Genomic DNA, 24,303 nt, shown 5'->3' with positions numbered 1-24,303 from the left:
TTTTAAACCGTGCAAAAACATCTGTAGTTTGAGGCAATGCAATATCAGCAAGGCAGCTTAAACAGCTAGCAGTCAGAAATCTTAAATTTGCAGCAAATTAATTTATCAATGCATTTGTAATACGTTTTATTACGAATTTAGTTTTATCTTAACTTGTAACTATTTTGGGTTTTTATGCTTTTAACATTTAACGATACATCAACTTTATTGATTAATTAAGTAACTTATAATTCCAAGGCCTGGCACGTTTTTTTCCTTGAAGGGATTCACATATTTTTAAAAAGACGCTGCCTAACGATTTAAAAAGAAGTAAAACTGTAAATCATTTTAAGAAAATTAGGCGGTAATAGATAATGTATTGTTATAAAAAGGACATTATCTAGTATTATGACTTCCGCTTCTTTATGAGAATTAAGACTTGAAAGTTGTTAGACTTGGCATCGACATACGGCGTTAACTTAGCATATATAAGGGAAAGTAGATAAATAAAAGTAATGTTTATAAATCACAATAAAACTTAAGACCACTTAAAATGTGTTATGAACAAAAAAATACGAAATAGGCAAGCTAATTGGTGAAATGAAATGATTTACAGAATAAGCTACGGCATTTAAATGTAAGAATAAAAAATCCCACAAAAGAGTAAACAGGCTATCAATTCAGCAAGTCTAATATAAACCTCACTGGAAAAACCGTAAGATTTCCCGGAACGTAATTTTGTTAAAGATGGGTCGCACCTAGAGCTAAAAATAACACTTTAAATGAAAGCATATACGTATCTACAACGTAAAGTTAAACGTGATATCCTTATGTCCGACATGGAAATGCCGTACGTTTTACCAATTGAATACGGGCGCTTGTATTGTCAAAGACAGAAGCAATGTATTGTCATTTTATTAAAACGTCGCTTACAGACGGCTAAGCAAAGGCAATGGATTTAAAAGGGGCAGATTTTTATTGATCGTCCATTGTAAAATCTCAGTATAGGATTATTTATTTAAACATTTTCAATATCGTGATCTGCTTTTTATTAGAAAAAAATTTATGAATGTCTTTAAATTTCGGCTGTAAATTTAAAAAAAAATAAGGTCTCAAAATGGCAACTGTTGATGTTATAAGTTATTATGCAAACGGATATATTGTTGAGCGTGCACCAGTGGACAGCAATGGAAACTTCACAAGCGCTTACTGCGTTAGTTGGCTGCTTCTGCCTGCCGAAAATCTTTGGCCTGCATGGTTACGAGGCTTACTCTACGTTGTCGCAATATTTTACCTCTTTATTGGAGTAGCAATTGGAAGCGACGTTTTTATGACAAGCATAGAGGTAATATAATAGTATTTTTTAGTCAAGTTCTGCCAACATTAAATAAATGTAAAAAAACTTTAATACATGGTCTTTTTAAATAGAAGTACATAATTAAAATTTTACTGCCAATAAAATGCATGTAGGTATAGAAAGCACTTTTATTAAAAATGCAAATTTGAATTAAAACAAATGCCAAAAAGCAATTAATTTTAAATACTTGTTTTAAATTAATTGTAAACGTTTAATTTTTGCACTTAACTTCCGCGTATAAGAATGTTTATTTTTGACAGTAGCATTTGCCCTGACCCCATTTTAAACTAAACACGGTTTTCCCGAAATTGTATTTATTTACAAAAGGGACTATACGTAAAAACACCTTTGTGCATAAATCGTGGAATTTAAAATTAAACCCAGGCTATGTTGATATAGTACACATGTCCGTATAATAAACTAGTTGAACCATATATCGTACTTAAATGACAAGATGAACGGGGGACAGAGGAGTCAAATTTCGCGAATGACAGTCGCAACGATTTTTAACAATTGGGATCGGCTTATCGGCTATGTTGAGTGTATATTAGCGCTAGCCACAAAGTATAATGTTACCGATGTATCTTTCATACAATGCCCTAGTTAAACCTATAGTGATACCCAAAATAGAAATGCAGACGTCATGATATTCTATAGAAGGACCGATGTCGTTTCTTTTAATTTTTTAATCTACTAACGTTATTATCTACAAGGTTAATTAATAATTTATGCTTTTATTTATTGGTTATGACTGACTCGATATTAATAAAGATTCTGATATCTTAAATATTGTTCATTAAATTTGTTTTCACAACGTATGAAAAAAACCATTAACACGAAATACAATCCTGGATGAGCTGCCTTCTTAATTAAGAAATACAAAAAATTACCCAACATGAAATTTGATATGGCATTGTTGTACGTGAATCTCCCCTTAAACATGATATTGATATTCTACATTCTGCAACGTAGTAACCTATATATATAAGTACACAAAAGCATAGTTAACCTACTTTAAAATGCCGAGTGGAATAGTGTTTAAAGTCTTTTTGATTGGTAAAAGTAGTTCCTAAATAAAACATTTTATAGCAAACATTTTTGCTGTAGCATTTTTTGGTATTATAACCATTTTTATACATTTTGTTGTAATGATTTTCAGACAATTACAAGCAAAAAAAGAACTTTCGTTGTTTGGGACGAGGAGCGAGGGGAGAGCACCAAAAAAGAAGTCCTGATTTGGAATGAAACGGTTGCAAATCTCACCCTTTTAGCACTGGGTAGCAGTGCTCCAGAAATCCTAATATCAACTGTCGAAGCTTTTAATGAGCTAGCTTCAGGTCCAAGTAACGGCGGCGGCGGATTGGGTTTTTATACGATTATAGGCAGTGCTGCATTTAACCTACTAGTCATTACAGCGATATGCATTGTATCTGTACCCTCGCCTGATTACAAAAGAATTCGGGATTTTGGTAAGTACTTTTACGGCTGCTAACTAGTGTCTACCAAACATTTATCGTTATATTTTACTGCATTTTTACCATTGTTTCAATAAAAGTTTTTACTGTTTAACTTCTTTATTGTTTAGGTGTCTTTCTTTTAACATCTATCTGGTCGCTTCTAGCCTACGTTTGGCTTCTCGTTGTCCTTTTATGGATCAGCCCACAGGTAGTTGAACCTTGGGAAGCATGGCTGACACTTCTATTTTTCCCTGTCTTGGTGCTAAGTGCTTATGCACAGGATAATAGATGGTGGATATCAAGTTGCAGATCTAATAACCACCAAGTTGATGTGGAACCACCCGCTGAACCTCCGGTATTTTGTTAATTTTTATTGTTGAGTTTGAAGCCTAAGAAAATTATAATTTAATGGCAAATTGTCTTTTTAAAAATAATAAACAATAAAAAGAGTTGTTGTATTTGTTTTAACTGGTAAATTTATTTTTAAATATTGAATAATAATGTAGGTAATTAACGGATTTGGATCTAGAAGAGGCTCTATTAATTTTGCTGTTACTTTGTCACCCCAATCACCCGAAAAGAAAGAAGTGAACTCTTGGAAAAAGTAATCTTGTTTATAGTAGTTTTAATTTAAAAAAAATCACAATAGTATCTATGTTGTAAAAATGGAACCCACGAAATACTTTGCTAAAAATCAGTTTAGATTTATTCTGCTAACCTGAATAAAATGCCTTTGTTTTGTTTGAATTTAATAATTCTGTGTGTTTTTTGTTAACCATAACATAGTGGTGATGTAGTTCAAACAAACGGCCTTGTTTTACATCCGACTAACATTGGGCATTCACCGAAGTCAAGAAATAAAGCGGTTACAATAAAAGATGCTGGGTAAGTTGAAACGGCTAAAAGAAACAAGTTAAAGTTAACTTACTTTCATTTTAACACTTTAAATTTTTGTTTGTTTTTATTTTGGCTTGATTCATTTGAATTTAAATTAAAAAAAACTAACAAATTTTAACTTGATTTTAAAGCTTTTTTAAACAATTTCATTTGTATTTTTTCGAGCAGGGCAATTGAAATGATGTCAACAAAACGAATAGAACCGATTTACGATGTTGCCAGTATACCCCCTTCTCAACATGAAGAACCCTACTACCGACCTTTTGCAAGAGCTAGGTAAATATTACCTGTAGGGAAGTTGTATCCATTTTATAATATTTCAGCTAAAATTAAAAATTATTGCAATTATTTTGTAATATTGTACTGAACCGAGAATATGCTATTATGTTAAAAAAGACAGTTAAAATGACACCACAATAAACCAATTCTTCAAAAATCTTTTTTTATAACTTACTTAACCTTTCTTGTGATAAAACAATTAAATTTAACCGGTAGCATGCTGTAGCGCCCTTAAGTAAGGCGATATAAAAAGTATAAATTCCTGCTGAGCCAGCACTTAATCAGCAGCATAGCTAATGGGCAATTATAAAAAAACGTACGAAAAAAAATGGGTTTGGTGACCATGTCATAACATACTTAAAATCTTTATGTAAACATTAATACTTTTGGCATGTTTTAAATCATTAAATTGATTTTGTCATTTTTTCCCGTCGCGTTGTTATAATATAAATTGTATATCGTATTTATTATTTAATGTGCGAAAAATCAAAATAAATAAATAAAAAAAAATTATAGTCTCTATAATATTCCAAACTGCCACAGGCAACTCGAGAATTGATGGCAGTAACTGATGTTCATCTATGTTTAGGTCGTGATTCGACCTTCCCACAGGTTAAAAATGTATACAAAAGAGGTTAAAAATGTATACAAAAAAAATAAAGTACTATGTTTAGATTTCGTCATGCTGCAATAAGAGCTTTAGGAGGCACCAGACGCACAGTTCCAATAAATCACACTCAACAAGATGTTACAAGGCCAGCCACACCAACGGAGCCTAAATTATTGGCCATAGTCGGCAAGATTGCTGCAATCAGAAGATTGTATTCGAATTCCAATGCAATACGAGGTAATTCTACATATTTAGTACTTTTTTGTTATGTCAAAACAATCTAATTTATTAATAGAAAAATAGTCATTTGTTTTAACAATTAATTGCAAAAATAACTTTTACATTTGTTTAAGCCTACCCCTTGGATATGCTTGGTAAGTTTTTAATGCGTTAAATGTCGTCTTGTCAGAATAAATTGTTCTTGCACGTTAATTTATTTGTATACATTTTTACTAAAATTAAGTTATATTTTGCGCACCCATAAGTTGTGGTATCACGATGCTATAAAATGCGAATGGCACTAAAACTTTGTATATATTTTATCACCTAACTCAGGTTGTATGCTAATACCAAATTAATGTTAATTGTTGCCAGATGAGTCGAGTGGAAATATCTCCTTTGCATCATCCACTTATTCAGTTTTGGAAAGCGCTGGCACTCTTTCGATAGACGTTTTGTTCCATAGAAGAAAATTGTAAGTATTTTTTTGTTTAAAAAGGGTTGGTTAATAAAAAGTCGAAATAAAGATTTTGTGATTAAATCAAATTATTATTTACCCCTAAAAGTAAATCGTTATTTGAATATTTTTTCTAGGCCAAAAGGACAAACCGTCATACCGACAACTAACAAGGATGGTAAGTTTGATACTGAAATAGTCCAAGGAGCTGTGTCTGTGGATTACGAAACTCGGGAGGGCACGGCCAAAATCAACACCGATTTCAAATACACGAGTGGAACACTGGTAAAACATTTATTCTCTTATAAACTTAATAATAAAGTCCAAGGCTTTAATAGTTGTAGCCTCGATAGTTAATTCTACTTCTTAATTGTCTACTTAAGAATATTTTCTCTAGGTTGTAATTAATAGAGGTTCAGATAATCCTTAACAGAGTTGCATTGAACCCATTGGTAAAGTTCATTAGTAAATACGTAATTTGGCGGTAGCATGGTGTATTTGTTAATACATTTGGCTCTCAAGGTTAGATCATAGGGTTCGGTAGTGTGGTGAACCGGTCATTGCGTCGGAGGCTGGTTCGAGGTTACAAATGCAATCCTATATTTATGTTTTATTGTTTAGATCTTCACTGAAAACGATTATGTTAAATCAATTTCCATTCCGATCATAAACGACGATCAATATTTTCCCGACACTGATTTTTACATTATTTTAAAAAATCCAGGCGGTGACGCTACCTTAGGAGATCCCTCCGTTACCAGGGTTACAATCATTGATGACGACAGTAAGTTTTAAAAGAATGTTATAACAAAAGCCTATTTAACAATAAGAACTCCTTTTAAATTAGTGTACATTTTCTATGATTAATTCAGGTAAGAATTGTAGAATAATACATTTTAACAATCGTTCTTAGAGCCTGGTGATTTTGTATTGGAAATGTCTCAGCTATATGCTGACATGAACAAAGGAGAAGTAAACGCAACAGTTTTACGTCAAATGGGGAGTGATGGTAACGTTAGCGTCCATTATGCCACCATGTAAGTATTCTTAAAAATGTACTTTGTTGCACAAGATTGTATTGTTTTATATTGAATAAATTTATGTATTTTTTTTCGATTCGGTAGGTTTGACTTTACAGTCTAAAAATAGAGTCACGTTTGTTACATCAGTTTTAGATATTATAAAGCATTCTGTCCAAATGTATTTTGGTTAGGCAGAAGTTTAGGGTTAGGGTTAGGGTTAGGGTTACCATACGACATGAAAACAGGGGGAACCAAACAAAAGACCGAATGTTGAGATATTGTCTTAAGTTTTTAAAGTTTTTACACATTACCAGCATATTTAATTTCTGTGTGTTATCAAGTACGAGGATTTCTATAGTGTAAATTCAAAAGCTAAAAAAAATCATATATGCTATAGAGACGGAACGGCAAAGGGCGGTCAAGAAGGGGATGGAAATGCTGATTACGTCATCTCGACCGGAGTCCTTCAATTTAAACACAACGAAACTTCAAAAACGATCACAGTAAAGTTAAACAAAAATACAAAGGTAGGTGAACTAATTTCAACCTTTTTGTTGTACGATACTGGTAACTTACACAAAAGTATGCGATGGTTCAAAACACTTCGTTTAAAATTTAGCATATTTTGTTTTACTCCAAATTGATATTGTTATACCAAAAATATTTTTTTTGTTGATAACTTTAGGAAACGAAAAACTTTGTCATTGTACTAAGAAATCCTAGTCAAGGGTCGCATTTAGGCGAGCATAGCGCTGCAGTAGCCAACATTAATCTTCAAGCTGGCGGTAAGTTATTACTACAATCTGTAGTACAAGTACTTTGTCATCTAATTTTTTTTTATATTTTCAACATTTGTTATTTAAAGGACTTAACAGTCTAAGCCGTGTTATTGTAGAAGAAGATGTCAGCAGTTGGACTGGCCAGTTCAAAAAGTAAGATAGTCATGAAAAAATTACTGGTTTTAAATTTATTAAGTTAAAAAATAAAGTTGTCTGTATATATGCTAATTTAATTTATATTTAAACAATTATGTTTCAAATAAATACAATCTTTTTGCCAATAGTGCAATGATAATCTGTGGAGATATCGACGAGTTTGGTAATGAAACCCCACCGGGAACGCTCGACTTTTTTCTCCATTTTATTTCTTTGCCATGGAAGTTAATGTTTGCGTTGGTTCCAACTAGAAACATATGGGGTGGAGGTGCCGCTTTCCTAATCTCACTTCTTTTTATTGGAGGAATAACAGCGTTTATTGAACAGGTAACGCTACTGCTTTTTATATAAATAGCCTGCTAACTAATTTTTCCATGTATTACAACACTTACATAGAATTACTTGTTATAAAAAACTAACAATTATTTTAAAAATATGTGTAAGAGAATTTTAGAGAATTCAGAAAAACTAAACTTATAAATTTGCGCCGGTTTTTTGTGTGTTGTAATAAAACACAATTTTTGTTTTAGTTGGGCCATTTGTTAGGCTGTGTAGCTGGGCTTCGAAACCAAGTTACAGGCATGACGATTATTGCTCTTGGTACTAGTTTACCAGACACAATTGCATCGAGGACAGCTGCTTTGCAAGAAGATTACGCGGATGCTTCTATAGGAAATATTACTGGAAGTAACAGGTTAATTTCTGATTAGTTATCTAGTAAAATGGTTTAGTTGCCTGGTAAGTTTAACTACCCTGACTAAATTTAAGCAATTATGTTTAACTATGTACAGCGTAAACGTGTTTTTGGGCTTGGGCCTACCTTGGGTGATCAGAACGATGTACTTCGTGGTGAAAGGGGGACGGTACGAAGTTGATACACAAAGCCTGGAATTTTCAGTTACTTTGTTTGGTTCGATTGGGCTACTATGTATAGTGATACTGATAGGAAGGTAATGATGATTTAATATTTCAGAATAAATTGTTTTGTTGCAAATCAACAAACACATGGTTAATCAAAAAAATTTAGCTTTAGTAGCTGTTCCATAATATATAAACCTTTTTCTGAGGATTAATTTACTGGATTTTTTATCAGGCGATTTATCCTGGGTGGTGAATTGGGAGGAGGAAAATTGACTAAATGGATTTATGGTGGTTTACTTTTCTTTCTCTGGTTCACTTTTATTATTGTTGCATCACTTAAAGCGTACGAATATTTCTGAAGAAATGTGCAAACCCAGTTAAAAAAAAAAACTACCCACTGAAACTAACCCAGTAAAACAAAAACCGGTTCTGATTAAAATGTGTAATTCTAAGACAGTTCACAAACTAAAGTTAATTTAATTTACATTAAAAGGGGCTCATTTTAAAAACCTTTTTTTTAATAATTTAGAAAAAAAATACATGTACATAAATAATTATTTCAAGTATCTATCGCAATAATACTAATTCGGGTTCATTTTTTAACTTTTTAATAAACTAATTATTTAAAAGTAATTTTGTTTTATTAATATTTAAAAAAGTTATTGGACAATAGATTTAAATTATCAACATTCTAATAATTGAAGTCAGGTATAGTAACATGGGACTAAATGACTAATTACTAAGTACCAGAAATTCTTCGAAAAACGGCGGGAAATTTGTCGCCTTTATTCCGCGCGACCTTTCGGCCTTCTTCGGTAGCTACGAACATTGCCTGATAACATAAATCGTCTTTAAGCGACTCATTCGGAATGCGTTCAAATAAAGGGTGCTCACTAAAATGGCGTACCATCCAATCATGGACTTCTAGTACATCAGATATAGTATACATAAGAGCACCGATTTGTAATACATATGCGTACTCGGCTAATAAAGTCGAGCTGACGATGCGCCATTTGTGTTTTTGCCTTTTAAAGTGTGGATCGGGAAAAAGTATAAACGCTTTTTTAAGCTGCCCTTTATGAAAAAAGTTAGGTAGATATTTCATGGCGTTAGTTCGAATGCAAGCAATATTTTGGTAGTCTGTTTCTTTGGTAGTAGGAGTAAGGCGCAGAGCTTCGATACGTTCTTGTACATATTCTGAAACCTGTTAAATTCATAGTTTTTAAAAGGCAATATTTATTCATAACTTAACATAGGTATATAATCGTATACCTTAACCCGAATTTCCATTCCCAAAATAAGTGAATTTGGTAGAACTGAAGATAGAGTAATAAGAAGGCCACCATATCCACAACCAATATCTAACACTTCAACTTTTTTCGGATCTGTTTGATTCTGAAAAATGTAAAAATAAATATGCGATGAATTAAAACAATAGGCTACAGTTAAAAATAAAATATTTCTTAATTCTTGATGTACAAACGATGACTTTCTTGCCTAAACAGGGTGACATTTGTTACCCAAATCCAGTCTTAAGACTACTTGGAAGTTTTAAATATTATAGAACACATTGCCAAATAATTAACCTTTCGATCAGCATCGGCAAAAAGTAAAAACAGTTGTATTTGGCCATACAAAGGCACTACTGCATAGAAGCAGTGGGAATCAAACCAAAAACCTAATGTTGTTCAGCCGAGTGTTCTAACCACTTCAACATGAGGGCAAAAATATTTTTTGTTAGTTACAAATTTATAAAAATAGTTTTAATTTATTTGTACAAAAATAACAAACAATATTTAAAGTTATAACAACTATTGTCACCCTTACTTCATTATTCTCAGTGTCTTCAGCAGGCAAGTATTTTGGAAAATATTTTGTCCAACTCATTGTATCAGGTGAGATAGGATATTCAACACTATGATCTCCTAGTGGGTTAGAATGTGCACGTTGTCGAAAATGTTTTTTTCTCGGCAACCCAGCAACTATCATGGCCAAATTTGCAGCATCATCACTGGTATTGCCACACACTTCCATTTAAAATAATCTTTTTAAAAACTAAAACCCTTTTAACAACAAACACATTTGTCATGAACAGATTCGTATCCTCTATGAGAGACAAACCACAAAATTTACCACAAAAATTAAATTCTCCGCAAAAAATTTGAAATAATTATAACAACATCACCTTATCTTGTATATGTTTTTATTATTTACAAAATGAAAGAAATTTTAGACAAAAACTGTTAATAACTATAAGTTTCAATATAATAACTTTACCTCACATTTAGACATTAACTTTAATTAGTTCAGCTTTTTAAAATATGTTTAAAATTGGTTTCATTATAAGAAAAAAAACTATGAAATTATTTATTAAATATTATTGCCTTATTTAACCAAACCAAGTATTGCATAACGTATATACAAAATATATTACTACACTCATACAATATCATTAGCATGGGAGCTTCTAAAAAATAATTTAAATTGACCTAAAGCATGACTTTAACCTTTGTTTAAGTTGATTGTTTTTTTACAACCTCTTCACCCAACTCGGTCAAAATCTCCTGTTTGTAATCATCAAAATCTCCTTCTATTTGATTAACAGTTTGATCTTCAACAACCCACAATTGACAGTTAGTTTCAGTTATTAGCCTTGCGTCGTGGGATACAATTAAAACACCGCCGTTGTAACTGTTCAGTGCCAAGGCGAGCGCGTCAATCGATTCAAGGTCTAAATTGTTGGTGGGTTCATCAAGAATCAATAAATCAGGGGCAGTGGCAACTAGCTCAGCAAGTGCTACTCTTGCTTTTTGTCCCCCACTTAAATCACGGATAGGAATTTCGTGAGCATGACTGATAAGACCGACAGATCCCAACCGTTTTCGTGAATCCTGGTAAGCAAGGTTAAACTTATCGCGAAGGTATTGAGTAGCTGATTTTTCGACATCTAATTGATCAGCCGAATGCTGGCTGTAATATGCGATCCTTAATCTATGATTTCTTCTCATTTCACCACTAGTTGGATCCAGATGACCACACAGCAATTTCAATAGGGTAGACTTTCCAACTCCATTTGGTCCTACAATTGCGATTCTTGAATCTAGATCCAGACCAAATTCAACATTTTTGAAAAGGGGGGGCTGTCCGGGATATGCGAATGTAACATTGTATAATCCCAAAATTGGAGGACTAAGAGATGGGGGGTCTGGAAACGAAAATTTAACAATATATTCCTTAGGTTTGATTATAAGTTCTTGGGTAGTTTCCACACTTTCCTCCATGACAGCTGCTCCTCTTCTTTGTCCTTTTTCTTGTTTTCTCGTCAAAGCCTCTTTCGTTTTTTTCTCTGCAACTTTCTTTGATGCACCATGTGCTTTCATTTCGCGAATTCTTTTTTCCTGTTTTTCGTATTCTTTAATTTGCTCTTTCAACCTTTGCCCGTACATCTTTTTAAACTGTCCAAAATTACCTCGATAAGAATACAATTTGAGATTATCTAAATGAATTACATCTGTGCATATATTGTCCAAGAATGACTGATCGTGAGAAACTATCAACAAAGTTTTTTTCCAATTTTGAAGGTAATTATCAAGCCAAATTACAGCGTTAAGATCTAAGTGATTAGTTGGTTCATCCAGTAAAAGAAGTGTTGGCTCCAAAAACAGAGCTCTCGCTAGTGAAACTCTCATTCTCCAACCACCAGAAAAATCTTGTGTGGCACGAGCTTGCATAGATATAGTAAAACCGAGACCAGCTAGTATTCGACGAGCCCTAGATTCTGCCGAGTCTACTCCTATGGCTGACATATCTTCATACAATTTCTTTAAATCATCTTGGACTGATAAATCACCCTTTTCTTGTTTTAAAGTTAATTCTTTCTCCAAATTAAGCAAGCGCTGCCGCTCCTTATCAGCATTTAAAACAGAGTCAATGGCAGAGGTTTCATTAGCTATGACCTCCTGTTCACAGTACAAAACATCAATGTGGGGAGGTATTTTAAGCTTCCGAGATGCTACGTGTCGTAATAATGTTGTTTTCCCCTTACCATTTGGGCCAACTAGACCATATCTTCTACCGGCCACTATTGTTAGGCTTGCATTTTTTAATAGTTCTTTACCCTTAGCAGCTATGGAAAAACTTTCAATTTTGATATCCATTGCATTTTCAAGGTTGCTCGATTTGTTTGCGCTCGATTGTTGGGAAACGCTGAAATTTCCTAGTTCATCTTCACCTCTTTCGGCTTGCATTTCGTCAAGCTGTTTTTTAAACTTTTGGTCTTTCTCATATTTTTTCCGCTCCTTTCTTGACATCCCTTTTAACACATCCTCATCGATTTCTGTTTCAACAACAACAGGACCATCTTCATGTGAAAAATCTTGGACAGCACCCCTGTCTACTCCATCAACATTTTTTGACGACTCCTTGCGACGTCCTGTTGGTTCAACAACATTTTTTTCTGAATCTAAGCTCAGTTCAATTACTTGAGTTGATAAAGCTTCGGCATTTGATTTATTTTTGGATTTATTAGATTTCAATTTAGTATTTTCCACCACCTCATCTTTACTAGCCTCTGTTTCATCCTTTAAATCTTCGAAAAATGATTTTTTAGAGCTTTTTTTCTTAGTTTTGCTCTTTTCTACATCACTACTTGTTTTGCTTTTTTTTGGCATTATTTTTACATAAAATTTTGTTAAAATGTTGGTTTTAAATTCTAAACAACAAATAATATTTAAAAACAAACAGACAAACAAAACCCCTTTTTTGTTTATCCTTAATGTGGAAAGGTCGCCTTCCTGATCTAAACTGAAGTAACATCAGTTACTCTGACCCAGTCTCAAGTTGTTGGCAGTTAAGGATATTATAAAATATAATTGCCCGATTATTACGAAGTTGATAAGGTGCTGGCTCAGCAGAAGCTCATATTGTTTATAGCGCCTTACTTATTGAACCCATGACCTTATGTAGTGTAAGCATTTTGACTACTACACTACGCCGTTGGTCAAACAGTCTGACGGTTATAGACAACCCGATATAATTGACTTTGTGGGCAACAAACAATAAAAGGAATAAAAAGAAGCATGATCTGATGGTTGGTATTATTAACTGACAGGCTTGGAATATAGATAATGGAATTGCTAAATTTTGAAATTTAACGTCTATTTAAATAGTTCTGTAGGTCAGACAGTCAGGAAAAAGCAATGACATAGAAAGAAAACTTAGACTTGGGGCACAGCTATGTACGCTTATATTATGTCCATCTAAAAAAATCCTTTTACTACCAACTTGATAAAAGTTGGAAGATTATAAAAATTAATTAGTTAAAATAAAATTCTCCTTAAAATACATGATTTTTACTTTCATTTTTGCATAAAATTTAAAAACCAACTAACTATCTAAAAAATGTTGTTCTTACACTTTAAGTGTTTAAAATTATAAATCTTGGTTAACAAATTAACAAAAAAAAACTAACTTAACTTGTTAACCTTTATTATTTTTTTAATAAGTTTAGAAAGTTACAACCACGTATGAAATTTCCATGCCTTTTGTTGAATCAGTGTTTCCAAATTATTTTTTTGCTGTTATTACATTTTTAATATATATTTTTTATAATATATAATATTTACAAAAACGTGTACGCCTGCTAGCTTTTTAGGTCAATTTTTGGTTGTTTAAAGGTTCTGTCTTATTAGGTCGGTTTTAGGTGTCTGCCTCATTAGCATCAAGTGTAGAAACGGGATTACATTTGCTTCAAGCAAATTGGACTTTTTGGACTTTTGGTTGTACCCATTTGACCAATTATTTTCTTGTTCTTTATTGCATTTTTTAAATAATTTGTTAAAAGTTACCAAAGATACATAATATTCACAAGTAATGTGTACTTCTGCTTTCTTCATTATTCATTTCTGGTTGTCTAAAGGTTCTGTCTCATTAGGTTGGTCAATGGGATATGCCTCACTAGCATCAATTACAGAACCGTTAGCATTTGCTTGTTCTTGGCTTTTTGGTTGTACCCATTTAACTCCACAGTGCTTGGAAATTTGATATACTGCACATATCGCTACTGATGCGCATATTAATAATGTTCCGTAAATCATTGTAAAAATCGAAATTGTCAACAACGTATTTACATCTCTGTCTCTAATGAAAAACAACATCGTATTAAATGTAAAATAAACAAAACGATTATCATTTTACCTCTTGTGCAGGCTTTAAAAAATAAAAATATTTAGGATGGATTACGATTAGCTTAAACCTACCCAAAAGAAATAAAGGCAACTGCAAATGCTATAGGAGCATTCTGAAAAGCCGTTTCTATAGCAACAGTTCTCCTGGCCGCTATACCAAACTTCAGACAGGGTAAAATCGAAGCAAGATATCCTAGTCCGACTGCTTCAACTGGAACGATTAAACTTGCCTGTGGTTTAAACTTGTAATTAAGTAACACGTTATAGTTTAAATCAGTTTTGTTGCAGTTGTATGTTTGTGTACTTACAGCCAATATTCCCTTTGGCGGACTCGATAGAAGCCCGTTATATAACATGAAAGTTAAAACACCAACAATTGCCAAGGAACCAATAGCACTTCCAAACTAAAAAATAACCATTACTTGCACAAACACGATTTTAACTTATTTCAAGTAGTTTTTTAAATAAACTCTTCAACAACAAGTGTGTTGGCAATTTTAAAACAAGCCTAATATATCCCAATTTAAGGCTAATTTATCCGTAATTTTTTTTTAAAGACATAAAACGTGATTATAGTTCTTTTATTTAAACTTTACAAATAGAAATTAACGTTCTTACTTTGGCCACTTTGGTTGCCACCTTTGGAAATTTGTATTTGAACGCAAGTGCTAAGATTACTGGAACTGTTGCAATACTTAAGGAAATACCTAATCAAACAATATTTTGTGAAATATTTACTCAGATATGCTATAGAAAAAGTGGTAATTTCTTTTGAAACAATAAAGTACGTCAATTTTAAACTTTACTACAATCATCAAACATCAAATTAAACTTTTTCTTACATACTGTCGCAAACGGTATTTGAAAATCACCTTCAAGGTTCATAATTTTTGAAAATATAAACAACCACATTGGCATTGTTCCCAGAGACAAGATAGTTGAACACGAGGTCATGGTAACACTGAAAAGAGAATAATAAACGTTTTAACAAATTCCATACTTTTATTTAAATTGACTAACGAAATTCAACCTTAAACTAATATCTCCATCCATCCAGTACGTAACAACATTGCTGTAACTTCCACCGGGGGAAATAGTCATGATAATTACACCAAGTGTTGCGGGAACTGACATTTTTAACAAGGTGGCTGTGACAAAACCTAGTACTACAAGACAAAAAAGAAAACAAGGTTTTCACAAATACGAAATGGAACGTAAAATGGTTTAATATATTACATGAAGTAGGTATGGTAAACAATCCAAAAATAAATCATCTGTGAATGTGTAAAACCTATGTCATGTGTGAATCTTAAAATTAAATTTGTATCATTTTGTCACTACTTAATGCATTGTAATTTCATTTTACTGAAGTCATTTTTAATAAAAACGCGTAAACAAACTTTTAATTTAAATAAAAAAAATACATATAAGTTTTAAATAAGTTTAAACAAGTTTTTATTAGTTCTAAACAATGGAATGATACTAACAAGGCATTCCAAGTAGTTGCAATAATGTCGCTGTTATAAACTGCTTTGGAGTTTTTAAGTAGTTTTTAATGTTCTCGAAAGATGCTGCACAGCCCAACGAAAACATCAATATCACTACATTAACGCTGAGTAAAATATATGATTAAAATATTCGTTTTCAATATATTATTAATGATTTCCAAAAACGATTTGCCACATCTTTTTCCAATAACACATATAATAAATCAAACCAGGTAAAATATTAGCCATAATTTATGGAAGTAATACCCATAGTTGCTTAAAACTAAAAACCAAAAATAAGTATTTGTTTTTACAAATAAAACTTACTTTGTAATTTTCTGAAGTATATCCATGGCTAACTGTAGGTCTAACGTGCTATTGATAATCGTAGGCGTTGCATTATTTAAAAATAACATTGTCGTTGATATAAACGTTGTATTATCCATTGCTTTATATCGTATTTAGGCAGATAACAAAACTAAAAAAGTATGCCTATTCCTGTAATTTTTTGAGTGTAAACGTTATTTATGTATCTAAATGAGAAACGTTGAAATTTATCATTTTTACTACTATTTTAAAGTTACCAAAGCGCTCAAATTTCGGTAAAAGAGAAATAAAAACGAAGTGTTTTGCAAGTTTAAGCAGCCGACCGTCACGACAATCCACAAACTAAACAGCGTAACAGTTTTCAATTCGTGCTTGTCATGACTAAAGCAATAAGTTTCTGCAAGGTAAGTACTTTAGCTACAGACATATGGGCATACAGTTTTTCGTTTCATTAAGGAACACGATTAGTTATGTGCTGAAACTGCAGCAACTAAACTTCATGTCTATAACGCTCTTTATTTCGGAACCGGTAATTTATTAATTTTACAACTCTCTAAAATTAATAGTCTTTAATCGAAACACTATAATAAATTTTAAACGTTTTTAGCTCCATAAGGCTACGTATAGTAGCTTTACCTGCAACATTGTCATTTTAAAGTATTTGCAATAACAAAACTAACTATATATTTAAAAAACATTTTTTGGGTTGTTTATTTTGTTAAAACAAACACTTAAAAAATTGTACTGTAAATTCTTACATTACATGCCAATTTTCATACCTAATTTATTAACCAAAAGTGCAATAGATAAATATCAGAAACATAATAACGTATTTACATTAAAATATTTATACTTCATGAACATGTTTCATGTCACAACAACGTAGTAAAATATTAAAAAGTAAGTTTTAATTGTTTTATTTGCACTTTTTTTAGCGTTAAAACGATGTAGCAAATAGGTGCGTAAAAAATTGCTGTCTCATTTCCCCTTTCACTTAACTGCCTATTACCTTCTTGTTTTTTCCCTTTTCTTTTTTCAAATGGTGGTGTTACTTGTTTAGCGAGACGCGAAATTAGTTCATTTTTAAAAAAGGTCCCTGAATAAATATTCTATATTTCAATCAGCTAAAACTTAAAAAAATATTTGCCCAAACTAATAGGTTTTTTGTAACTTTATTCAAATAATAAATTGGAATTTTAAAAAATTAATTAGGGATAGACAATTATCTCATCCTACATCAGATACTTTAATTAAGTTAAGGAATAATATGCACGAATTCTAAATAATTTTTAAACAATATTTTATTACGAACTGACACATGATAAATTTATACCCCATAAAACTCTTATTTTTATTTAAATGCACATACAAATGAAGGGTATGTTTTTCTTCTAGTGTAAAATTCATTAAAATAGGTGAAAGTAACTCAATGCGTAACAGTTCGATACAGGTTTTTTTAAGAATATATGCAAAAAATTACATGAAACATACACCATGTAAAACAATAACAATTGTTTAACACTGAAATACTAACGACCATCGATTTGTTACGACACTTGGATTTATTTAAACAATAAATTTCGGCATAAAGCTTTTGCGTAATTACAAGGCTATACGAATATCTCTTTGACATGTAAATTTTTTAACTTTTCAACTTTGCGAAGCAAAACCGTAAAGAACATGCCTGTTTTAAATCAGTTTTCACAAAAACCTTTTTATTTTCAATTTTCTTTGTACAATTTTTTACAAAATTAGTTGTATTAAATTAATGTTGAATTATATCATCATAAATTTACGATGTTGTTTTAAAAAAAAGTGCAACGAAGGAACAAAGATTGCCAGTTTAAAAAAAACATTTATGAACATTTTATACAAGTTAATTGTTTGTTATTGTCTTTATTTTTCATCGTAGTTAGTTTGTCTAAGGGTTCTGCCTCATTGGCATCAAGTGCTACCCGCTTTGTATTTATTTGAACTTGGTCTATTCCCAGTCAAAAATTGAGACTCGGCATAAGCCCGGCCCATGCTAGGCATATGCTGCCGTGCATTACTCATGCTAAGCCCTAGCGTGGCATTTAGTCGGGTTGCCGACCATCGCATTAACTGATATACACCACGCATGGGCCATACTCGGCGGTTCGGGTATAATGCGACCATCGCACGATCGAGTGTTAGCTACGTATGGGCCTTAATCGGCGGTTCGGGTATAATGCGACTATCGCATGATCGAGTGTTGGCGACGCATGGGCCATACTCGGAAGTTCGGGTATAATGCGACTATCGCACGATCGAGTGTTAGCTACGTATGGGCCTTAATCGGCGATTCGGGTATCCAGCAACCATCGAAAGTTCGAGTGTTAGCAACACTTTGAAGTATCGTCCTAAGAAGCAATATGGTAACAATATTACCCCAAAAACGCAACAATAAATATCTTAAGTTTAGGTTGGCATTTTTATTACAAGCGTAGAGCCATGTTTAAAACAACAACGTGTAAAAGCACAGCATGTATTCTCATTAATTTTTAAATCAAGGGGCGAAATCCTGTTGTCTTTTATGGCACCAGAAAACACTTAATTCATTAACGGTTAATAAATTTTCTGAGCAAACTACAGACCAAGTAAAAAAAGGCGATTTTAACTAATTTAAACGAAAAACGACATATTTTTGGTTGTAAAAAGAACTTTACCCAAAAAACGCAACAATAAATATCTTAAATTTAGGTTGGCATTTTTATTACAAGCGTAGAGCCACGTTTAAAACAACAACGTGTAAAAGCACAGCATGTATTCTCATTAATTTTTAAATCAAGGGGCGAAATCCTGTTGTCTTTTATGGCACCAGAAAACACTTAATTCATTAACGGTTAATAAATTTTCTGAGCAAACTACAGACCAAGTAAAAAAAGGCGATTTTAACTAATTTAAACGAAAAACGACATATTTTTGGTTGTAAAAAGAACTTTACCCAAAAAACGCAACAATAAATATCTTAAATTTAGGTTGGCATTTTTATTACAAGCGTAGAGCCACGTTTAAAACAACAACGTGTAAAAGCACAGCATGTATTCTCATTAATTTTTAAATCAAGGGGCGAAATCCTGTTGTCTTTTATGGCACCAGAAAACACTTAATTCATTAACGGTTAATAAATTTTCTGAGCAAACTACAGACCAAGTAAAAAAAGGCGATTTTATCTAATTTAAACGAAAAACGACATATTTTTGGTTGTAAAAAGAACTAGATATTCAGCCTCTGTATTATTAAAGTTTTGTTAAGCCTTTTTTTCTTCGAGTTTTATTACATGAAAAGTGATAGCACATAACATTCACCAAAAGAGAAAAAGTTAGCGAAGTGTTAACCAAAAGAGAAAAAGTTAGCGAAGTGTTACTCTCTTATCGCTTTTTTTCTGCATTAACGCGCCAAATTTTAAGTGTTAAAAAAATTTACAGGGACAAAGAAGACGTTATTTTTTCAGTTTATTTTAGTTAAGTTAAGTTGAATTTTATTTCATTTGTTTGTGTATTAAGCTTAGTGTAGGCCTGTTATGTTAGTCGTTCAGTTTGTATTATTTGTTAATTGTTTAAAGTAATTTAGATTCTGTTTTTAATAACAATAATCTGATAATATGCCTAAACATTCAAGACCTCAATATAAACAGTATAACCAACTAAGTCGTCAGCAAAAATGGAGAAGGAGAAAACAAAACCAAAAACTGTTACGTTCTAAAATTGCAGTCCCTGTTGCTGTTACAGGTTCCAGTTTAGATATTAATCAGTTGCAGTCTGTACGGTCGCAGTCACCTGAGCCTTCCACAAGTACTGGAATTACTGTACAGCACTCAAACTTTAATCCAATTAATGTTGAAAAATCTTTGGAAAAGCCATTTACATTACCACCCCCAGAGGATTCAGAAAAAGAGTTGTCTAGCCTGTCTAGTAGCTGTAATTCAAATTCTGATTGGTCAAGCAATTTAAGTGATGAAGAAAACCTTTTAAGTAAATACCCTTTACCAGAAGACTCTCAATCACTAAACATTCGCCAAATCTTAATTGAGTGGATCCTCGAAGAAAAAAGTGTTCCAAAATTGGCTGTAAACCATCTTCTTTTTTGTTTAAACAAATTTCATCTTGAATTGCCAAAATCCTACAATACATTGCTTCCTCCACCGCAACTTGCCTATGAAACAATGAATTCTTGTGGCCAATATGTACACCTACCTTAAGGATGTTGCATGCAAGTGTATCCTTTTACCCTTTCAAACAAAATTTGTTGCTGCTGACCTAATTCACACCGTTGGTCATTAATTTACATCTTATAGTTATAATTGTATTATTTATGTATTAATCTGATGTTTTTTTACAGAACTATTTTACTAAAACTATATTTAATCTGTATTTCTATTTCCAAAAAGATGAAAAACTTTGTTGCAGTTTCATTTGAGGATGGGTCAAATGATGTGATCCCAATGTGTTGGTTGGTAAACAACGAGGTGTGTTACTGGCCCAGGCACCCGATTGCAGGTACCACAATTCAAGAAATGGCTCGCAAATCCATGGAGCCAACGGATGATTTTGAGAGCTTTGCGTGTGTTGTACTAGCCGAAGCATGTAAGTGTTTGTTCTTTTTTAAAGTTTTCTTTGTGTTTAATTCAAAAATTAAATATTGGTAACTTTACTCTTTTTAGCAACATATGAACGTGCCTGTAGCAAAACTTATGCTACTGTTGATTTGTCAATGTCCTCGGCAGATGACCAAATCATGGCACAAGAAACACAAATGCAACCAAGTACAAGTGGGGAGCATGAGCTCAGGTTTGGTGATTTAAAAAGAAGAACACCGAAATCACCAAAAAAATTTTATTCTTTAAAGTCTCCCCGTAAAAGGTATAAATTAGTATTTTTGGTAGTATAAAAATATATTTTTATTTCTAGTTATCAATATAATTTTTTCTACCTAAAATTTAACATTTATTTTTTTAATTAGGCACAGAAATTTTGCTTCGCCTTATTCTCCTCAAAAAAGGCATGAACCTGTTCCAATTAGTGGGGTGAGGCATGAATTGGCTTGCCTAGGTAAGCAGGTGAAAGCAATCAGTGAAAAAGTTGGAAGAATCGAGGACAATGTTCAATATTCGGTTCATATATCCAACAAAATCCTTGAAAAATTGGATTCTCAAGTGGAACTTGAAGTTACTGCAGGTTTATTAATTAGGCTACTTCACATTATCTATTAGCTAATCATTAATATATTGAAAAAATTTAATTTTTGTAATATATATGTTTCTAGCTGAAAAACAACACGAAGTGGTTTCGCTGCCGAAACCAGCAAACACCATGGAGGAACTCGACGACAACATTCCGATGTTATTTGAAAAGAATGTATGTTATTAAGGCCTTTTTCCTTAATTTTAAATTTAAAATAAATGTTGCACATAGTCATCCTAATGTTAAGTTACCTTTTTTATGAAAGTTGGACTTTTATTTTAGCTAACGTTTGTATTTTTTTAGGCTGTTATATTTCTTCCCCATTGTTGTGAAACAAGAGATTTGCGGCAAACCATAAGAAACTTCTTAAAAAGGATAATAAAGCGAAGTGTTGGTCTTCAGTTTTCATGGACTGGAAAAGATAAAAATAAAAAAACGACCAAAGTTTCCCTTAAAGAGCACAAAATTTTTGAAGTTTTATTAGGTAAGGTTTAACATTAAAATTTTAGATATATACAGTTAAAATTGGGCAAGGTGGGTATCTATTTTGTATTTATGTAGTATTTCTTTAGTACTGAACTAATAAAACTTATTTATAACTAAATGTCCATCCCATGTGAAATAGGTCAATATAAAAAGGCATCTGTCACATTAGTTTTAAGCTTAAAAAGTGTCCTGCTGAGACAAAAGCTTTTAAAGTAATTTAATTTTACAGTGGGTTAAAATTAATTTTTTATTTTTAGCTGTGCTAAAGGAAACAAAACACAGAGATTCTACTGTGGAAGAAATTGGCCTTCAAGTTCAAAAAGTTTGTATTGGAATTTCCGATTGGGAAGGAGGGCGAAAAACGCGCACTTAATGACTGTTTTAATTTTATACTTTTGCTGTGTTATGTTTTTTCACTGTTATTTTGTATTTTGGTGTATATTTTTTAACTTTTAACAATTTTTTTATATTTGCAAGGTTTTTTCGTATTCTCAAGGGAGATTGTTTACGTAGTGTTATATCTTTTGTAGTTCGTTTACTTTATTTTTCGCAGTGTTATATGTAGTATTATTTTTTTCTTTTTTGTGTTATTACTTAATGCGCTTAATTGATTTATTAACCTTACCGTGCAATAAAGAACATACCAGGTGCATTAACGGGTAATCGACAGTAAGCCTAGCATAATACTAGTAAAACCAAGCGTGGCCCGTGCTTGATTTTATGTTTGGCCCGTGCACGGCTAATCGAGCATGGGCCATGCTCGCATAATCGAGCACGGCCGATGTAACATTTCCAAGCACGGCTGTACCATGGGCCAGGCTGGCGACCCGTGCATGGCCCTTGCATAATCGGGCATGCGCCGATGGTCGGCCGAGTTGAATTTTTTTGACTGGGTTGGTTGTACCCATTTGACTTCAAAATGCTTAAGAATGTGATATACTGCACATATTGCAACTGATATGCATATAAGAAGTGTTCCATAAAAAAATGTAAAAGTCGAAATTATTATCGCCTCTTCAACTTTTTTGTTTCTAAAACAATAAAACATGTTTTTAAGTTGCATTGGTGGCAATAAATAATTATAAAAATCATTTTTTTGATAAGGAAAATTACAGCCATTTAAACGTTTCAAATTAGTTTAAATTTTGTTCGAATGCCGGTCTATTACCAAAACTATATTCTAAAAACACGATTTTTAACCTTGTTTTTTTACAACTCTGTCTAGGTAACAGTCTTTCAATTTCTAAGATATTTTGATTTTTTACTTTTGTAAAAAGTAATTTTAAATCTCGATTTTCGAAAATTAAAAAATTGATTTCAAGTCTTGATTTAAAAAAAATAACTTTATGTGGTTTAGTGTAAAACTTTTATTGACAAATACCTTTTAAGTTATCCTTTGGTTAACTGTGAAATAAATATTAGGAATCAATATTCGATTTATACCTTACCTAAACGATAGAAATGCAACAGCGAGTGCAAGTGTGCCGTTCTGAAAAGCTGTTTCTATAAAAACAGTTCTTCTTGCCGCTATACCAAATTTCAGACAAGGTAATATTGAAGCAATGTATCCTAGCCCAACAGCTTCAACAGCTACGATTAAACTTGCCTGTAATTTTTAAACTTGTATTTAAACAAATAAGGCTATAGGGGATAAATATAGGAAAAATTTGCCTTATAACGATTGGTCAGTGTACTTACAGCCAATATTCCTTTTGGTGGATTGGACAAAATTCCATAATATAACATAGAGATTATAATACCAAAAATGACCAAACACCCAAAAGCACTTCCGAACTAGGTAAAAAACATATAACAGCTTGGATAATAAATATTTTAACTTTATCTTATGTGGGTTAATTAAATAGGTTTTGTATATTTTACTTAAAGATTTTAGGTTACAATAATCATTAGTTAAAACAACTTAAATTTAATTTAAATGCTCGATTTAAAAAAAAAAGTTAATATGTAGAAATTAATTTTTTTACCTTAGCAACCTTATAGTTGCAACTCTTGGAAATTTGTATTTAAATCCAAGTGCAATGGCTATTGGAACTGTTACAATACTTAAAGAAATACCCGATCAAGCAATTTATTGTAATGCATTTGCATTTATATTAAAAAAGATTCAAAAATAAATTAGTAATGTTTCTCTTTTTATTCTTGATGTACAAAAAGCAACTTTATTGCTTCAACACGTGGACTAACTTAAATAAGTAAGTATACTTGTCCCACCCTTAACTGTGTGCGTAAACTAATTCTATAACTTACATACTGTCCCAAACGGTATCTCGAAATGTGCTTCAAGGTTCAGAATTTTTGAAAATATAAACAACCACATTGGCATTGTTCCTAAAGACAATATTGTTGAGCACAGGGTCATGGTGACACTAAAAAAGAATAATAAGTGTTTTAACATATATAAGTACCTGCAATTTTACCAAAAAGAAGTATAGTTAGTAGGCTTTGTTCTACCTTAAATTGATATCTCCATCCATCCAATACGTAACAACATTGCTGTAACTTACACCAGGAGCTATAGTC

The 24,303-nt window shown here is 32.2% G+C and overlaps 6 protein-coding genes across 8 annotated transcripts; 3 read left to right on the top strand and 3 right to left on the bottom strand.

Annotated features, from left to right (window-relative positions):
- The first annotated feature begins 1,096 nt into the window (after positions 1 to 1,096).
- LOC145751977 (sodium/calcium exchanger 3-like) lies at positions 1,097 to 8,565 on the top strand. Its single transcript, XM_082568154.1, has 18 exons — positions 1,097 to 1,324; positions 2,496 to 2,805; positions 2,922 to 3,148; positions 3,300 to 3,397; positions 3,859 to 3,966; positions 4,644 to 4,816; positions 4,933 to 4,953; positions 5,174 to 5,273; positions 5,393 to 5,540; positions 5,877 to 6,039; positions 6,169 to 6,292; positions 6,675 to 6,804; positions 6,963 to 7,062; positions 7,143 to 7,209; positions 7,341 to 7,539; positions 7,743 to 7,906; positions 8,004 to 8,162; positions 8,306 to 8,565. The coding sequence occupies exons 1-18, from the start codon at positions 1,097 to 1,099 to the stop codon at positions 8,430 to 8,432; spliced, it is 2,646 nt and encodes an 881-aa protein (XP_082424280.1). The 3' UTR covers positions 8,433 to 8,565.
- Positions 8,512 to 10,107, bottom strand: LOC145751976 (tRNA (guanine-N(7)-)-methyltransferase-like). Its single transcript, XM_082568153.1, has 3 exons — positions 9,901 to 10,107; positions 9,346 to 9,468; positions 8,512 to 9,277 (listed from the first exon to the last, which is right to left on the bottom strand). The coding sequence occupies exons 1-3, from the start codon at positions 10,105 to 10,107 to the stop codon at positions 8,813 to 8,815; spliced, it is 795 nt and encodes a 264-aa protein (XP_082424279.1). The 3' UTR covers positions 8,512 to 8,812.
- A 477-nt stretch (positions 10,108 to 10,584) lies between these two features.
- LOC145751975 (ATP-binding cassette sub-family F member 1-like) lies at positions 10,585 to 12,776 on the bottom strand. The gene has a single exon (XM_082568152.1). It carries the CDS (start codon positions 12,741 to 12,743, stop codon positions 10,587 to 10,589), a length of 2,157 nt encoding a protein of 718 aa, XP_082424278.1. The 5' UTR covers positions 12,744 to 12,776; the 3' UTR covers positions 10,585 to 10,586.
- Positions 12,777 to 13,615: 839 nt separating this feature from the next.
- On the bottom strand, positions 13,616 to 16,266 carry LOC145752871 (ileal sodium/bile acid cotransporter-like). 3 transcript variants are annotated; one of them, XM_082569232.1, is made up of 8 exons: positions 16,073 to 16,266; positions 15,746 to 15,870; positions 15,289 to 15,424; positions 15,101 to 15,219; positions 14,877 to 14,965; positions 14,567 to 14,662; positions 14,331 to 14,500; positions 13,616 to 14,211 (listed from the first exon to the last, which is right to left on the bottom strand). In XM_082569232.1, the coding sequence occupies exons 1-8, from the start codon at positions 16,189 to 16,191 to the stop codon at positions 13,971 to 13,973; spliced, it is 1,095 nt and encodes a 364-aa protein (XP_082425358.1). In that variant the 5' UTR covers positions 16,192 to 16,266; the 3' UTR covers positions 13,616 to 13,970. The 3 variants fall into 3 exon arrangements, with proteins under 3 accessions (XP_082425358.1, XP_082425359.1, XP_082425360.1); XM_082569233.1 differs by having other exon boundaries at positions 14,331 to 14,488; XM_082569234.1 differs by having other exon boundaries at positions 15,131 to 15,219.
- Positions 16,267 to 19,670: 3,404 nt separating this feature from the next.
- LOC145752893 (uncharacterized) lies at positions 19,671 to 20,294 on the top strand. Its single transcript, XM_082569257.1, has one exon. It carries the CDS (start codon positions 19,698 to 19,700, stop codon positions 20,292 to 20,294), a length of 597 nt encoding a protein of 198 aa, XP_082425383.1. The 5' UTR covers positions 19,671 to 19,697.
- A 126-nt stretch (positions 20,295 to 20,420) lies between these two features.
- On the top strand, positions 20,421 to 22,408 carry LOC145752892 (uncharacterized). Its single transcript, XM_082569256.1, has 6 exons — positions 20,421 to 20,679; positions 20,757 to 20,955; positions 21,056 to 21,270; positions 21,359 to 21,450; positions 21,580 to 21,760; positions 22,020 to 22,408. The coding sequence occupies exons 1-6, from the start codon at positions 20,421 to 20,423 to the stop codon at positions 22,133 to 22,135; spliced, it is 1,062 nt and encodes a 353-aa protein (XP_082425382.1). The 3' UTR covers positions 22,136 to 22,408.
- The last annotated feature ends 1,895 nt before the right edge of the window (positions 22,409 to 24,303 follow it).

The sequence above is a fragment of the Corella eumyota genome, chromosome 5 (assembly GCF_963082875.1).
Source record: "Corella eumyota chromosome 5, kaCorEumy4.1, whole genome shotgun sequence".
NCBI lineage: Eukaryota > Metazoa > Chordata > Ascidiacea > Phlebobranchia > Corellidae > Corella > Corella eumyota.
This window is presented reverse-complemented; position numbering and strand designations above follow the sequence as displayed.

Bases quoted from the DNA above. Each gene is read 5' to 3' on its own strand.
- LOC145751977 (XM_082568154.1), top strand. From the start codon at position 1,097: ATGGCAACTGTTGATGTTATAAGTTATTATGCAAACGGATATATTGTT. The intron at 6,040-6,168 runs GTAAGTTTTAAA...AATCGTTCTTAG, and splicing joins TACAATCATTGATGACGACA to AGCCTGGTGATTTTGTATTG. The intron at 7,210-7,340 runs GTAAGATAGTCA...TTTTGCCAATAG, and splicing joins TGGACTGGCCAGTTCAAAAA to TGCAATGATAATCTGTGGAG.
- LOC145751976 (XM_082568153.1), bottom strand. From the start codon at position 10,107: ATGGAAGTGTGTGGCAATACCAGTGATGATGCTGCAAATTTGGCCATG. The intron at 9,469-9,900 runs GTAAGGGTGACA...TACATTTTTCAG, and splicing joins AAGACACTGAGAATAATGAA to AATCAAACAGATCCGAAAAA. The intron at 9,278-9,345 runs GTATACGATTAT...TGAATTTAACAG, and splicing joins GAATGGAAATTCGGGTTAAG to GTTTCAGAATATGTACAAGA.
- LOC145751975 (XM_082568152.1), bottom strand. From the start codon at position 12,743: ATGCCAAAAAAAAGCAAAACAAGTAGTGATGTAGAAAAGAGCAAAACT.
- LOC145752871 (XM_082569232.1), bottom strand. From the start codon at position 16,191: ATGGATAATACAACGTTTATATCAACGACAATGTTATTTTTAAATAAT. The intron at 15,871-16,072 runs GTAAGTTTTATT...TATTTTACTCAG, and splicing joins ATACTTCAGAAAATTACAAA to CGTTAATGTAGTGATATTGA. The intron at 15,425-15,745 runs GTTAGTATCATT...TTTGTCTTGTAG, and splicing joins GCAACTACTTGGAATGCCTT to TACTAGGTTTTGTCACAGCC.
- LOC145752893 (XM_082569257.1), top strand. From the start codon at position 19,698: ATGCCTAAACATTCAAGACCTCAATATAAACAGTATAACCAACTAAGT.
- LOC145752892 (XM_082569256.1), top strand. From the start codon at position 20,421: ATGTTTTTTTACAGAACTATTTTACTAAAACTATATTTAATCTGTATT. The intron at 20,680-20,756 runs GTAAGTGTTTGT...TACTCTTTTTAG, and splicing joins TGTTGTACTAGCCGAAGCAT to CAACATATGAACGTGCCTGT. The intron at 20,956-21,055 runs GTATAAATTAGT...TTTTTTAATTAG, and splicing joins TTAAAGTCTCCCCGTAAAAG to GCACAGAAATTTTGCTTCGC.